We start from the raw sequence: 15768 nt of genomic DNA, 5'->3' as shown, positions 1-15768 counted from the left end.
TCATGATCTTGACCTCCCTTGCTTATATATTCTTCCCTCCCTCTCTTTGACTAGATTTCTGGAGCTAGGCCTGGTTCTTGGTTGTGGGTCTGTATGTCTGGTTCCATCAATTACTGGATGAAGGCTCTATGATGATAGTTGGGGTATTGGGGCTCACAAGGCAGTTCAGGTGAGCTGTAGGTGGAGTGGAGGAAAGATGGCCTCTTGTAGCCCAGGCAGGCACACAAGGATTAGTAGCCTGAGCCTGCAGCCCTAGATCTACTTCTTGTTCAACTGCAGGCTTGGTGGGGCAACAGCAGCCTTAGCCTGGTTCTTCTTGGCTTCTGGGCCTTTGGCAGAGTTACAACTTCTGGTGCCCCTCCCTGTTGGATAGGAAAGCCCTGTACCTTTTCTTGTGGATTTTTTTCTTTTCCATTTAAGAAGAATCTATGCAACAGCCTACAATTCCAGTGAAGGAAATGTTCACAGATGGTTGGTACCTGCCCTAGCTCAGCATCTCAGGGTTGTATCCTTAGCCACTGTGGCTCGGTGGTCAACAGTATATCTTCTTTGAGTTCCACAGTGTTCCAGAAAACCTGCTTCTTGTCTATAGTGAAGCATGTGTTTTTAACTCAGGAAAAAAAAATGAAAAAAAAAAAAAAAAAAAAAAAAAAAAAAAGATTAGTTTGTGATACTACTATATTCTCCATATTGGACTTAGATTTGACCAGATCCTAAGTACCTCACTTTAAGCAGGCAGGCCTACCCCATCCTGTAGGCGAGCTTTAAGCAGGCAGACCTACCCCATCCTGTAGGCGAGCTTTAAGCAGGCAGACCTACCCCATCCTGTAGGCGAGCTTTAAGCAGGCAGACCTACCCCATCCTGTAGGCGAGCTTTAAGCAGGCAGACCTACCCCATCCTGTAGGCAAGAAAGCTGAAGCTCCCAGGGCAACTTAGCGTGGCTGAAGATGTGTCATATTAGCAAGAAACTTTACAAGCTCTTTCTGGGCCTATCTCAGTATTTGGCTGGAGTAATGAGTCCAACTTAATATGTTTTCAAAATCTTTTAAAACCTTTTCCTTTCTCAGATAACATCTTTGTGCCCAACAAGAATGGATTCTATTGTCACTCCCAGACAAGTTTGGACAGAACCCAAATGGACCTCAGTGGCCGCATCCGCAATGGCAGCGTCTACAGCGCACACAGTACAAACTCCTTAAATACCCCCCAGCCCTACTTGCAGCCCTCCCCGATGTCCTCCAACCCAAGTATCACTGGCAGTGATGTCATGAGACCGGACTACATCCCATCCCATCGACACAGTGCCCTGATCCCTCCGTCTTACCGCCCCACCCCGGACTATGAGACTGTGATGAGGCAGCTCAACAGAGGCATGGTGCATGCAGACAGGCACAGCCACTCGCTGAGGAACCTCAACATCGGCAGTTCCTACGCCTACAGCAGGCCGGATGCCTTGGTCTACAGCCAGCCTGAGATTCGGGAGCATGCACACCTTACCTCTCCCCAGTCGGCTCACTACCCGTTTAACATGAACTACAGTTTCCACAGTCAGTCTCCGTATCCCTACCCTGCTGAGAGGCGACCGGTGGTGGGCGCTGTCAGTGTGCCGGAGCTGACAAATGTGCAGCTCCAGGCCCAGGACTACCCAGCTCCAAACATAATGAGAACCCAGGTATACCGGCCACCCCCGCCATACCCGTACCCGAGGCCTGCCAACAGCACCCCAGACCTGTCCCGCCACCTCTACATCAGCAGCAGCAATCCGGATCTCATCACCAGGCGCGTGCACCACTCGGTGCAGACCTTCCAGGAGGACAGCTTGCCAGTGGCGCACTCTCTGCAGGAGGTCAGCGAGCCCCTCACGGCAGCTCGGCATGCCCACCTACAGAAGAGGAACAGTATTGAAATTGCGGGGCTCACACATGGCTTCGAAGGCCTGAGGCTCAAGGAGAGGACCATGTCAGCCTCAGCGGCAGACGTGGCTCCACGGCCTTTCTCAGTGGGCTCCCAGTCCAGTGTCTTCTCTGACAGAACAAAGCAAGAGGAGAGTGAAGAACAGGAAAGTGACAGGTACAGCCATAAGAAGTCCCTTTCTGATGCCACCATGCTGATACACAGCAGCGAGGAGGAAGAGGACTTGGACGAGGACAGCAGCAGAGCACACACTGTCTCAGCTGTGTCCGAGCCCCGCCTGGCCACCCCTTACTCTCAGGAGCAACAGCGAAACTACCCCTGTGCGCCGGTGACCGCAGTCGCCGGCCCCCTGCATATTCTTGAGCCCAAGTCCCATTTTCCGGAGCCTGAGAAGAGGGTGAAGGACATCAGCCCTGTCCATCTGGTGGCAGAGACCCATCGGCCCCGGAGAGATGGGTTGCTGACCCCCTCCATGTCCGAGTCTGACCTCACCACTTCAGGGAGGTACCGAGTGAGGAGGGACTCTCTCAAGAAAAGGCCAGTGTCAGACCTCCTCTCTGGGAAGAAGAACATCGTGGAAGGACTTCCACCACTCGGGGTAAGCTGGTGCAGGAGCAGAGGCCCTCAGACATGGAGGATAGGCCCCTTAGCATGTGTTTTCAGCCTTAATTACTCTCGTACTGACAGTTCTTTCTATCTTAGCTCTGGTTTTTGTCTTGTTTGGGGAATGTGTGGGTTTATGTGGACTGAGGAGGGTGGCAGTGGTCTTGCTAGAGTTAAGTTGGGTGCAGAGAAAAGGCCAAAGGAAGGGGGTGGTAAGAGTCCACAGACCGAGTTAATAGTGTTGAGGGAAAGATTGCTTTGCTAACCACACATTAAAATACTGTGGGTTGTTTTGTTTCTCTTTTTTTTTTTTTTTTTTTTTCTTTTGTTCAAGTGATGTCTGGGGAGAGGCATCTGAGGCTGTGTCCCTAAGTCTGTGTAGGTGTCAAGGTTTGAGACTGGACTCAGCATGCCTATCTTGGCCATGACCTCTATGGGCTGGACTCTGGACTCAGGAAAGCCTGTCTCTTTATGAGAATGAGAGAGTGAACTGGGCATTCAAAAGAAGGCCCTGGTAGGCCTGGCAGCTCTTTGCTCCTCAGTCTAATAAGCATGGGAGGCACTTCCTACGCATTTAAAACAAAATGTAAGAGGCCAGTGCTGTTCTCTGTAGCTGTCTTTTTCAGAATGTTTGCCACGTGTAGATTCAACTTAGCTACACTCAGTTTATAATAAGCCATTGTTGTTAGTCTTTAACAAATGAAGCTGACTCGGAAATATTAAGTAGCTTTCCCAAGGTCATACAGCTAGAGAGTGACTGACCTGGAACTTTCAGCTTATTTTTCCGATACCAGCCTGTTTTCTTCTGTGTCCAGGTATACTCTGTGTAGTATTTTACTGAGTAGTCATCGCCTGCTAAAGCCTGGCTATTTGTGCTGAATCATTTTTGAACGCTCAGCCTTTGACTAAGCATTCATGGCCCTGTTTGGAAGTGTGTCAGCTCATACTCACCATGCCACATTGCTCAGGGATGCAGCCCTGTGAGACCCTCACTTCCTTGTCCCATGACCTGCACTGGAACCAAGTCAAAGGGCTGGATGTGTTCATTTGACCCCTGAGGAGCTACTGCAAGTGTCCATCCGTATGAGGGCCTCAAAGTGATGCAGGCTACTAGGCAGGCTGGGAAACTCAGTATCACAATGCTCATGAAAGATGAGTACACACAGGAAAACAGCCCAAGGAAGGGCACACTCGGGAGGCAGAGGCAGACAGATCTCTGTGAGTTTGAGACCAGCCTGGTCTACAGAGCGAGTTCCAGGACAGCCTCCAAAACAACGCAGAGAAACCCTGTCTCAAAAAACAAAAACAAAACAAAACAAAACAAAAAAAGTGTTTACTTAGCTAAAGGATGGAATTTTAAGTTCAGCTTTATTTATTTCCTGACTGTACAAATGCCATTGAGCCATGGAAGAGGGGACAGGCTGAGCAGTAGTATTAGGGCAGAGACAGAGTGGGGATTTCCACAGTCACTGCCTGAGTCCCCAAGCCAGCAGGATGGATGGGGGCTTCCATGACAATGCAGTAAGAACTGCCCACTGTTTTTACGTGGAGCACAAGTACTCCAAATGACACTTGCATTAAGGACAGTCCCCTTTAATTCTCTAACCTACTGAGAGTTGAAGAGCCCAAACCTCTCAACCTCTGACCTCTTCAAGGTACACAACTTGCCATCATCCTTTGTAATTGTTCAACAAAGAGAAGTTTAGTGTATTTTGATGGGATCTGGCAAGTTCTGCTTACACTGAAGGCTTTGATCTAGTTGCTTCTCTTTCTGTCTCTCTTTTTAAGATTTATTATGTAAACAATGTTCCTGTCTGTATGTACACCTGCATGTCAGAAGAGGGTACCAGGTCTCATTACAGATGGCTGTAAACCACTACCAGGTTGCTGGGAATTGAACTCAGGACCTTTGAAAGAGTAGGCAGTGCTCTTAACCACTGAGCCATTTCTCCAAGCCCTAGTTGCTTCTCTTAAAATACAAACTTTCTCTCTCATTATGATTTAAGACTTTCTTAGTGGAGTTGTACAGTTGGACTGTCCTTTAGCCTCTTCCTTTTTGCACAAGGATTTTATCGGAGGATATGCATGGAGGCTGTGCTTAAGAGGAAACATATAGGTCCTAGCGATGAACTGCTTAGGTCTGAGTGTAGGCCCCGTTGTGTATTGTAGTTCATTAGTGTGTAGGACCCTTCATGCATCGTATCCCAGCTTCCATGTCCATAACCGGGACAGTCATCTCTTCTCTGTCCGTCTAAGTCTCACTGCAGTTAGGCATGGAGATCTACCTTCTGTGGTAAATGCTTCCGTGTAACTGATTTTAATGAAAGATTTGTTTTTTGTTGTTTTGACACTGATTCCTTTGTAAAAGTGGCAGCCAGTGACCCTGAACAAAAAGTCCCTCCATGACCCAGTTTTCTCATTTGTAAATGAGATGACCTCGGAGTTCCTGGGGGTCTAAAATAAACCTTCAAAACATCAAAAGTGCTCCGTCAATATTTACTTGTGGCTGTGATGTTGCATCACAAGTTTAGTTTCCCAACTTCTCATGAATTGAAGAGGCTAACCCCCGCTAAAGCCTCTGACCCCGTCAAAGTGACATTACATGAGCTAAAGTTAAAAAAACAAAACAAAACAAAAAAAAAAAAAAAAAAAAACAAATAAAAACCCAGTGAGTAAATGGCAGACAAGAAGGACCCATTTAGAATTCCACACCCATGGCGTCCACCTCCAGGAACAAGATTGTTATCTGCAAGGCAGACTGGTTTGGGTGCTCACACATTCACGTAAGGATTCTCTGTTGGTTGCATCCTTTGAGCCTGTGCAGTGTGGTTCTCACCCAAGGAGCCCCGCAGATTTGAAAGCCATGGGCCTGGTAAGGGATATTGCAGCTGGTCTGGAGCCACCCTCATCTGGCTTGTCGGTGGGGGGCATGTGGACTTCAGGCAGAGTTCCCTGAGTCATCCAACACTGGCTAACAATGAGGTTTTAGGAGTGGTGTGAGTCAGATGACACCTTAGGCAGTCGGGCAGTGACAGTGTCTGCACTGTGGAAATGGCCAGTGAAGGTAGAGCCTTTTCTTCCCCTTGGGAAGACTAAATTCAGGACATCGAGTCTCTGGGTCAGTCTATGTTGAGCCCTCCCTGTGTGCTCCCTTTCTATTTTTCTGTGCAGGTGAGGCTTAGAGGACAAAGATGATTTACCTGAAGGATGTTAGCTAATTGCATGCTGGGCTTTAACCCAGGATTCTGCCCATTCTAAGTCTGAATTGCATTATGTGGGAAGCTCATAAACGATATGAAGTTACAAAATATTCTATGGGCTCGACAGGTGGCTCATGGGGTATGACTGCTTGCTGTGCAGTCAAGGGGACCAGAGTTCAAATCCCCAGCACCCATATAGAAATTAATCATGGCTGTGGGTGTCTTAACGCCCGCACCGTGGCATTAAGGTAGAGTGCAGTAGATTTCAGGGCAGTCAGACTGGGTTCAGTGAGAAGACTTTTGTCTCACAGGGACAGAACAGGACAGGAGATACCCAGGGCCCTGTTGTAGCTGCCACATATGTGTCCACGCCACACATATTCTCCAGTTACAGTACAGCATTTTCTTCCTCGCCAAAATGTCTACTCTTTGTTCCTGCTCTGTGATTTCAGTCCTGGTGTCGTGGCATTTTTAGGCTGATAGAGCTGGACTAAGCTGGTTTCCTTGTGAGAACCAGGGAAACCATTTCTTTGAGTCTTGGGGCTTTTTGTAAGCACAGAATGGCTAAGGAGACTTGCTCTCGGGTTTATCCGCTGGAGAGGGGAAAGTCACCGGGCTTGAGAACTTTGGGAAACCCCCATTTTCACAGGACAGGGTTTGGTTAATGCTTCCCTTCCACTCTGGCTTTCTTGTGGAGTTTTCAGCTGTGTTTATTCTGTGATTTAGAAATGTGGCCATTTGGGGACAGCCCAGGTCACATTGTTCTTCAGGGCTGTGTAGTGGAATATGTGAAAACAATTTACATCTCTCTCTCTCTCTCTCTCTCTCTCTCTCTCCCTCTCTCCCTCTCTCCCCCTCTCTCTCTCTCCCCCCTCTCTCTCCTCCCTCTCTCCCTCTCTCCCTCTCTCCCTCTCTCTCCCTCCCTCTCTCTCTCTCTCCCTCCCTCTCTCTCTCTCTCTCTCTCTCTCTCTCTCTCTCTCTGTCCTGAATGATTTCAAGTTTTGTTTGTCTCTTTTAAAAATAATAAAGGCTGCCAGGCATGATGGTGCATGCATTTTATCTCAGCACTCAGGAGGCAGAGACTGGGGGATGGATGGCTGTGACTTTGAGACCAACCCAGCCAAGGCTACATAGTGAGACCCTGTCTCAAAATAAAAGAAAAAGGCGACTAGGAGCCACCGATAGCTTGTTTTTCTGTTTTGTGTGGTGTCACATTGAAGTTGGGTAGTCCTATAAGAATGTTGCCGGCCTACAGCCTCACCTTTCATTGCAACAGAGTCTTGTAACCAATTGGAGTGAAGGCCTTCTATCTGGAGGCCTTATCAGAACACCGGCCTTGAAAGGAATGTCTTCTCCCTTTTAAAGCTGTTAAGCACACGTGTGGGAAGGAGTCTCTCTCCTTGGGTGCTAGCAGCCAGAGGTCTGCCTGTGTCCTCTTTAGCCCGTCGCCATTGCCCCTGAAAGGATTGTGTCTCTCTATGAGTGTAAATATTTTCTTACAGGGAATGAAAAAGACTCGAGCAGATGCAAAAAAGATCGGTCCCCTCAAGCTGGCTGCCCTCAATGGACTCTCCCTGTCCCGACTGCCACTCCCTGATGAAGCGAAGGAAGTGTCCACCAGGGCCACGAATGACGAAAGGGTGAGCGCGCAGGGTGCCCGGGCTCTCCGCTTCCTCAGAGGGGGTGATCTTGGAGGCAACTCCAAAGTGCCCTCGTGAAATTTTGGCCAATTTTCTGACCTAATTTATAGTCACAAATGAATGTTCGTGAATCAGGTCACAGTTGGAGTGAATGTGTGGTTTCAATGTCTTAAGTAATTTCAGGCTCCAATGTGATTATTGAGCTTTTTGTTTCTGAAAGTTCTTGATTGTTTTATTTCTTCTGAGTAAGGACTGTAACCGGATACATAGAAAAGAAAGCAGACATTTTGTTGTGTTGAAAATCATCTTGTTTTTAAATTAAAATGAGATAAATACTGAATTGAGATTTTATTGTTTTAAAATAAGACAGGCATTCATTTCTTTATAACCGCATCTGAAGGCGGATCTCCGGATTTAGGGCTGCTCTCAGTATCTTATATACATCTCTTGTAAAGAGCATTTGCTCACAAATTCTGGACTGTTTTCCTAGTCTAGGAGAATTCCGTTTCTTAGAGATCACAAAGCTGACCATAGGTTTAGACCTCAAGCCTAACAAACTGCCTTAGGCTCGCTTTCAACTTCTAACTGAATTTTGCATTCTACATCTTGCCAACAACACTATTATGTCTTTTGTTCTAATTTTCATAACTTGTAAACGTGTTGGTTCAATTTCATGTAGAATCCTTCATATTTGAAAATGCTAGACCTTGAAGCAGAAAACAAGATTTCAGAAGTACACTCAGCTATGCCATGTGACCGTTACTCATCACACGGGTCCTGTTTTATAGTGTAAGATTCTGGAACAGCGCTTAGAGCAAGGAACGGTCTTTACCGAATATGAAAGGATTCTTAAAAAACGACTAGTTGATGGGGAGTGCGCAACAGCCCGGCTCCCTGAGAATGCAGAAAGAAATCGGTTCCAAGATGTGCTTCCCTATGATGATGCGAGGGTAGAGTTGGTACCAACCAAGGAGAACAACACGGGCTACATCAACGCCTCACACATTAAGGTGAGAGGAGCATTCGGGTAATCACCAGCACTGCAGTCCCGGGCTGACTTGTGGGAACGCTAAAATTTGCACTGAGATCTGTATTGTGAAAACATCCGTTTATGTTTTTAGGCTATGACAATTATGTTATTAGGCTGGAGAATCTAGACACAGCCACTCTCCACGTGGTAGCCATTCTGCATCCTTATTGTTGCCCAGAGTTGGGATGTTCCATCTGTCTGCCAGTAGAACCTTTTCCTGAATCTGAAGACTCTTTGGGGGCTTGTTGATTCTCAGCTGAATCTGAATCACGGGTTTTCCTCCATCGCATAACTGTGGGCTTTGTATGTAACAAATGCGCCTAGTTTGCTTTCTGTGTTCTCCCTTTCCCCAGCCATGGCAATCAAACCCAGGTCATTGGGCTCAGCAGACACTGGAGCAATGAGCTGCAGGGACTTTGGAGGACACTCACATGAGCTTTTGCTTAGGAGGATGCCATGTGTCCTGTCTTCTTGTGATGTCTGGTGTCACTCTGTTCTTTTAAGAAGCACTCCCTGGGACAGGCTGATGCTGATGAACTGGGTGATGCTAAGCTTGCTACACTGGGAGGCAGCTGCACAGAGCAGCCATCTCATGCCAGCTAGCTGGGATTCTCTATTGCAGAAAGGAGAACACCCCTTACAGGGACTGAGTTGTGCCTATAGTCAGGTGTGTGCTTTTCTTTCCCAGATTTCTTCAGCTTGCAAGTCGTATTTGATAGCAATCGGACCTCCAAGGATTTGTAAAGACTTGGCAACCATATGTGTTGCTTAATGGCTTTTGTTTAGTTATTTAGTTAGTTATTTTTGGTTTTTGACACAAGGTCTCACTATATCTCCTCGGCTTCTTATATAGTTAAGGTTGGCCTCAAAATCATACAGAGCAGCCTCTGCCTCCCAGGGGCTGGGATTTAAGGTGTGTTTAATGGTTTTGAGGAATCAGCGCATGTACATTGCTTTTTATATGGGTATTGTATATTTAAAAACCCAACATACCTTTTGAATAACTCATCCCATCTCCTACGACTGGATGGATAAAAATGGAATGACATTGTGATTTTTTTTTTTTTTTTGTAGTGATGTTTCAAAATCTTCAGGTCCAACTTGAGGGGTCATGGAAAGGATATGAATTTCAAAACTGGGCAGACTAAGTCAGCTCCTAGATCTCTCACCAGTTGTGGGACTTGTACTTAACCAACTGCTATGACAACCTGTGCCCATCCACATGCTGCTGCTGACAGGGAGCCCAGTGACAGGGAGCCCAGTGACAGGGCGCCCAGTGACAGGGAGCCCAGTGACAGGGAGCCCAGTGACAGGGAGCCCAAAGTGACAGGGAGCCCAGTGACAGGGCGCCCAGTGACAGGGCGCCCAGTGACAGGGAGCCCAGTGACAGGGAGCCCAGAGTGACAGGGAGCCCAGTGACAGGGAGCCCAGTGACAGGGCGCCCAGTGACAGGGAGCCCAGTGACAGGGAGCCCAGTGACAGGGAGCCCAGTGACAGGGCGCCCAGTGACAGGGCGCCCAGTGACAGGGAGCCCAGTGACAGGGAGCCCAGAGTGACAGGGAGCCCAGTGACAGGGAGCCCAGAGACAGGGCGCCCAGTGACAGGGAGCCCAGTGACAGGGAGCCCAGTGACAGGGAGCCCAGTGACAGGGCGCCCAGTGACAGGGCGCCCAGTGACAGGGCTCAGAGTTGGTGCTGAGGCCTGGCAGCCTTAGAGGGAGGGTGCGTGGAACAGGGCTTGGCACAGGCTCGAACATTTAATGGGCACCAGGAGAAATAGTTGTCAGCAGTTACTGGTAGAACAGAGTTTAGCCCCAATTTCCTGGCTGTCGAGCCAGTGACTGCTTGTTATGTTAGCACTGGAGGGCATTAAATGCTAAGTGGAAACATGGGCCTTATGGGGGAGATCTTGACTCAGTTCGGGATGGAGGCCATTCTCAGTGGAAGATAGTTCTTTTCTCAGAGAAATCTGGCATTAGTGTAGGTTTTGATTCACTTGCCGATACTTTTCCAAGCATATTTAATATTTCATCATGGCAAATTGTTTGTGATTTGGGATACTGTGATGTTGGTGTTAGCATCACAGCAGGAGGAGCCATTTACTTAGTACTTGTTACTGTATATATCAGATGTCCTCACAACCCTATGGGCTGGGCAATTATTTTATTTTGTAGCTAAAAACTGAAAATATTGGAGCAGATTGCTCCAAATCACATGGATGTCATATGAACTCATGGTGCATATGTTTATAAAGATGTCAGTTGTCCTTCCTCTGCTGAATAGCCTAGTGTTACCAGGAAACAACAGCTATGCACATATATTCCATGCCCATACTAAGATTTTAACCTCTGATTGTAGGTCTCTGTCAGTGGAATTGAATGGGATTATATTGCCACACAAGGCCCATTACAAAATACCTGCCAGGACTTTTGGCAGATGGTGTGGGAACAAGGAATCGCAATCATAGCAATGGTGACAGCGGAAGAGGTAAGTGCTCATTATTCTCAGTTGAGTTTTTTTTTTTTTTCCTGAGTCTCCAAAGAACTGTTAATGTTAACTACCCATAGTGTTGACCTTTTGAGAAAAGCAGGGTGAGATGGTGGCCTGTGGAAGCCTTGAGTGAAGAACGCGCTTGGCTTACTCTTGAGCTGCTACTGAATTATGCCTGTCTTTAACAGGAGGGTGGCAGGGAGAAGAGCTTCAGGTATTGGCCAAGGCTTGGCTCAAGGCACAACACCGTCACCTATGGAAGGTTTAAGATCACAACTCGCTTCCGCACGGACTCAGGCTGCTATGCCACTACAGGTTTGAAGATGAAGCACCTTCTTACAGGGCAGGAGAGGACAGTGTGGCATCTCCAGTACACAGACTGGCCTGAGCACGGCTGTCCTGAAGACCTCAAGGGATTTTTATGTAAGTGTCTGTTTACAGGCAACTTCCTTTGTCTTAGGTTTCTAAAATAGTCTGTCTCTGTTGTCCCACAGAAGCTTTGGACTTGTTTTAAACTGAGGGGTCTTAACATAAGATGGGTTTGTGTGTGTGTGTGTGTGTGTGTGTGTGTGTGTGTGTGTGCCACATCATGTGTGTGGAGGTAGAGTTTGTTCTCTATTTCCACTACGTTCTTCCTGGGGATTGAACTCAGTCTTTGCCAGCTTAAGGAAGAGATGGCTAGTCATGAGTAGAATGCCACAGCTAACTCACATGTCTGTCTCTTCCATCTAGTTTGGGCTGAGCCACCGACTTGCCTGCAGTCACCATAGCTGACCCCGGTCCCTTGGTGCCCAGTGCTCCTTATCTGCAGTCTTCTCAGTGGGAAAAACTAAGAGGTGGTTGTTGGCTTTTTATTGCCATTGTCTCAGGACTTCTGTATTTCGCTAATTTTTCTTTTCACAGCATACCTTGAAGAGATCCAGTCTGTTCGACGTCATACAAACAGCACTAGTGAACCCCAAAGCCCCAACCCTCCACTGTTGGTGCATTGCAGTGCTGGCGTAGGAAGAACGGGCGTCGTCATTTTGTCAGAGATCATGATTGCCTGTCTGGAGCACAATGAGGTGATGACTTATGTTAAGCTCTGTGTTCTTTTTGAGGAGAGTTAATGGCCGGGAAGGAGCTGGCACAGTGCCTCAGTATCTTTCCTAACACATTTCCTAGGACAATGGTAGCCACGAGGTAGATGTTAAGTGTAGTTTGTAAAAGGCTCCGTCCTAGAGGCTCTGACTGTTGTATTAAAGATGTCACATAATATGGAAGGCTGTTGTGTTTTATCTAGTGTTTCCTGTAATACTTAACACATCTAGTGATTAGGGCCGGCCAGTGGCCTGGGTGGGAAACGTTGACTTAGATCCTGGCAGCGCCTAGCACACTGTGTGTGTTGAATCTGAGAATCTGTGAGATGATTGACATGTATCTGATTTACAAGTCAGTATGCTGCAACCAGGGCCTGTTGAAGAAATAATCCACATGGACATTTTGTTCGTAGCTAAACCAAATCAGATCTGAGATTATCACTGAAGATGCTCAAGTAGACAGGGGCTGCCTGTCTGTCTCTTAGGCGAATCTCTGCGAGGGCGACAGCCTTTGCAGTGCTTCCCCCTCTGGAATGTTCTCTTCATCACTGTTTCTCTCCCTAGGTGCTGGACATCCCCAGAGTGCTGGACATGCTGAGACAACAGAGAATGATGCTGGTGCAGACGCTTGGCCAGTATACGTTCGTGTACAGAGTTCTCATTCAGTTCCTCAAAAGCTCCAGGCTCATTTAAGCTCCCACACCTTTTTATGGGGACCCAATCATGTGAAGTGTTTACAGCTTACAGAAAAAGAAGAAGTTCCTGCGCGGCTCCTATCTTGTTCCCAGCAGCTCCATGTGGACACCCTGAATGGGAGGCGTGGTATGAAGAGCAGAAGCATCCTAAGCACAAGGCGGAGGAGGGTGTGGACCCGGGCAGGCTGAGGACGACAGCCTGGTGCCCTGGCCTCACCTGCCCAGTTCGCAGCACTCACACACACATTGTGGAGTCTGTATTTTCTAGACGGTTCTCTGTCTTGCTGAAGCTGCACTGGGCAGTCATTAAGGCACACAGATTTCTATCTTAAGCTAGTTTTTGATAATGTAATTTTATGAGTAAATAGGGGTTTTTTTTGTTTTGTTTTGTTTTTAGCTAGAAGCTGAACTTTTATGTGGGATGAGCCACAGACTGAGTGGTTCTTGAGTAACTGTATTTAAAAACATTATAAGCTTTTGTTTAAGAACAAAACCCACGGGGAGCTACGTTGTTTATTCACCAAATCCAAAACTAAAGAAAATCTGAAAGTGTTATTTTGAAACGTAGAAAGCATTTTTATATTCAGAATGTTTTTTATCGGAAAAGTTCTATATATTTGTACCTTTCCAAATAAGAGCTCAATTTGTTATGATACTGAGTCAGTTAATGTGAAGCTGGGTATAAAGGCACATTATTTTTTAAAAAAAAAAAATCAAAGAATCAGATTCACTATTTTTTTCAGTATTATTAATAGGCATAAATGAGTTTGATTTTATTGGTTGAAAATGAAGAAAGCAATTGCATAGAATGGTTTTAAGCACTTTTTTTTGTTAAAATGAATTTCATATATGTGGCTTTCTATTTTAAACAACAATAGTGGACACTATTTCAAAGAGAAGGGCTATGAGTATGTAAGATGACTAGGACAAGAGTAAGTGTGGTGGTCATGCAGGGTAGCTTGGCCGTTACAAAAATGCAGTATTATGTATAATCACACTGAGAAATGAGATGGAGAGTGAGGTCTTGGGAACTTGGGGGCTACACACAGGGAATTCAAGTTCTGCATTGTCAGTGATGTACTTTGGTTTTTGGGGGAATTCCTGTATTTTTCACCCTACAAGCAAGTTCAGGTTTGTATTGTCTTTAAAGAAACCTTGGAGGAATCTTGGTTTTCCTTAGGCTGAAAGAAGGAAACAGTTAATGAGAGGTTCCTTTCCAGAAACCATAGCTTAAACTTATGGGGCCACCAGAAATTGCTGTGGTATTCAGGGAGTACTTGAATTTAGCACCTTAATCCTGTCCTTGCCCTGGGATCGGTTCTAGGCACTTGATTCTATCTCCTTTGGGAACATCTTGCTGGTCAGAACCAGATGAGGTTTGATGGGAAGAGTAGTGTCCTTGGCCCAGGCTAAGCTTGCTTTGTGAGAAGTGGCGGACAAGCAGGCACATTTAGCCTTAGCTGATCACCCCCCCCCCCCACACACACACCTGATTGTAGTTCTGTAGTTCACCATGTAGACCTTCTAGAATGTTGGATCTAGGATTAGCTCCCAAATGATAATGTTCTGCCATCATTCTGATTAGACTCTTTGTGGTGAGCTTCACCCTCCATGACAGACGAGTGCCAGCCCAACTAAGCACAGTAGGCTCACGTGGAAAGCACACCCCAGGATGGGATTGGAGGTTTGGGTGGTATGTGTTATACCATATAAAGGATAGGACTTTTTCTGAAACTCTTTCTTCCAATGGTACGTTGTTTAAAGATGCTTTCTATTACACTTAAACATCTGGAAATATCCCTCTGACAAGAACATATTGTAAAACAAAACTTTAATTAAAGAGTAATATATGGCATGTTTGTGTTGCTATTGGAATACCTTGTTCCTTCAGGTCAAAATTACACTGTTTAAACCTGTCACTCTTCAAATGTTGTAGGCTTGCCATCCAAATATTAATTTTAAATTTAATTACAGCTAGCAACAGAAAATTTCTGAGTGGGAAAAAAAAAAAACTACATTATTGCATTTTGGAGCAATGTAATTTGAGGCCCATTTCAAATATTAAGGTTTAAAAGTTTACCATTCCTAAATTGAAAATGCTACTGTCTGACACATTTATATAATATGTATCACTGAGGCTTTTAGTTCCTTGATAGTATTGATTTCATATCAAAATTATGAAAATGTACATCCCCACAAAAACAGGTTGTAAATCAATGTTTTCTGCCAGTTTACTTTGGTATTTCTGGCACCAGCTTTCCTGGGGGAATTCCTGGGATTTTTGTTAAAATTTCTAGCTGTGCTTTTGAGCCTAGAAAGCACTCATTTTAGAGCATAAACTAGAATGTTAAATTGTGATTGATCATTTGTTTTCTTCAGGAGCTCCTACTGTGAAGCATCCAGAAACCCTAGAATTTCATGTTTAAAACAGATGTGCTTCCAGAAAGCAGGACTGGAGAGATGGCTCAGCAGTTAAGAGCACTGGCTGCTCTTCCAAAGGATTCGAATTCAATTCCTAGCAACCACATGGAAGCTCACAACTGTCTCTAACTTGAGTTGCAGGGGATCTGACTCCCTCACACAGACACACATGCAAAACACCAAAGCACATAAATAAATAAATAAATAAATAAATAAATAACCATTAAAAAAAGAAACTTCAGAAAGGGAAATATCTATCTAGGAACACAGAGGTTGTGATGCAGGACTATATGATATCTTGACACGGCCAAACATTTCAGATAGGCAGATGTATTAATACAGTTGTAATAAAACTGACATAAGTATAGCCATCCATTCCTGCCTCTGCCTCCAGAGTGCTGGGATTAACCCTTTCAGCACCAGGTTTTTAAGGGGAACTCTTGGATATAAATTTAGGAAGAAGATGGCATATAAGACAAACTAAAAGGATCTCTTTTTACTTGAAATTCGTTTAAAAACTCTAACCTTCAGATGGGTCTTTTTGAGCAACAGGTGAGGGATCTTTCTCAAAGGAACTTTTAAAATTCCTGCATATAAGGGCTCTATCCTAGAACTTATAATTACGTATGGGGGGGGGGGGTAAAGCTCAAAGTCTGCAAGTTTGGGTGGGATAGCAGATTTCAGAGAACATTTGAA

At 45.8% G+C, this 15768-nt stretch overlaps 1 protein-coding gene across 3 annotated transcripts in view; it reads left to right on the top strand.

Moving 5' to 3' along the window:
* Ptpn21 (protein tyrosine phosphatase non-receptor type 21) overlaps positions 1–14506 on the top strand; it is a 59728-nt gene extending 45222 nt beyond the window's left edge. For all 3 annotated transcript variants that reach the window (XM_051196432.1, XM_051196434.1, XM_051196433.1), the window contains exons 13-19: positions 1069–2513; positions 7221–7358; positions 8147–8368; positions 10746–10874; positions 11066–11300; positions 11781–11941; positions 12521–14506. In XM_051196432.1, the coding sequence (XP_051052389.1) occupies positions 1069–2513; positions 7221–7358; positions 8147–8368; positions 10746–10874; positions 11066–11300; positions 11781–11941; positions 12521–12649 (2459 nt within the window). In that variant the 3' untranslated portion in view covers positions 12650–14506. The remainder of the gene's footprint in view (positions 1–1068; positions 2514–7220; positions 7359–8146; positions 8369–10745; positions 10875–11065; positions 11301–11780; positions 11942–12520) is intronic.
* The last annotated feature ends 1262 nt before the right edge of the window (positions 14507–15768 follow it).

This window comes from Phodopus roborovskii, unplaced genomic scaffold (assembly GCF_943737965.1).
Source record: "Phodopus roborovskii unplaced genomic scaffold, PHOROB, whole genome shotgun sequence".
Classification (NCBI taxonomy): domain Eukaryota; kingdom Metazoa; phylum Chordata; class Mammalia; order Rodentia; family Cricetidae; genus Phodopus; species Phodopus roborovskii.
The sequence above is the reverse complement of the archived record's forward strand: the minus strand, read 5'-3'. Positions and strand labels throughout refer to the sequence as shown.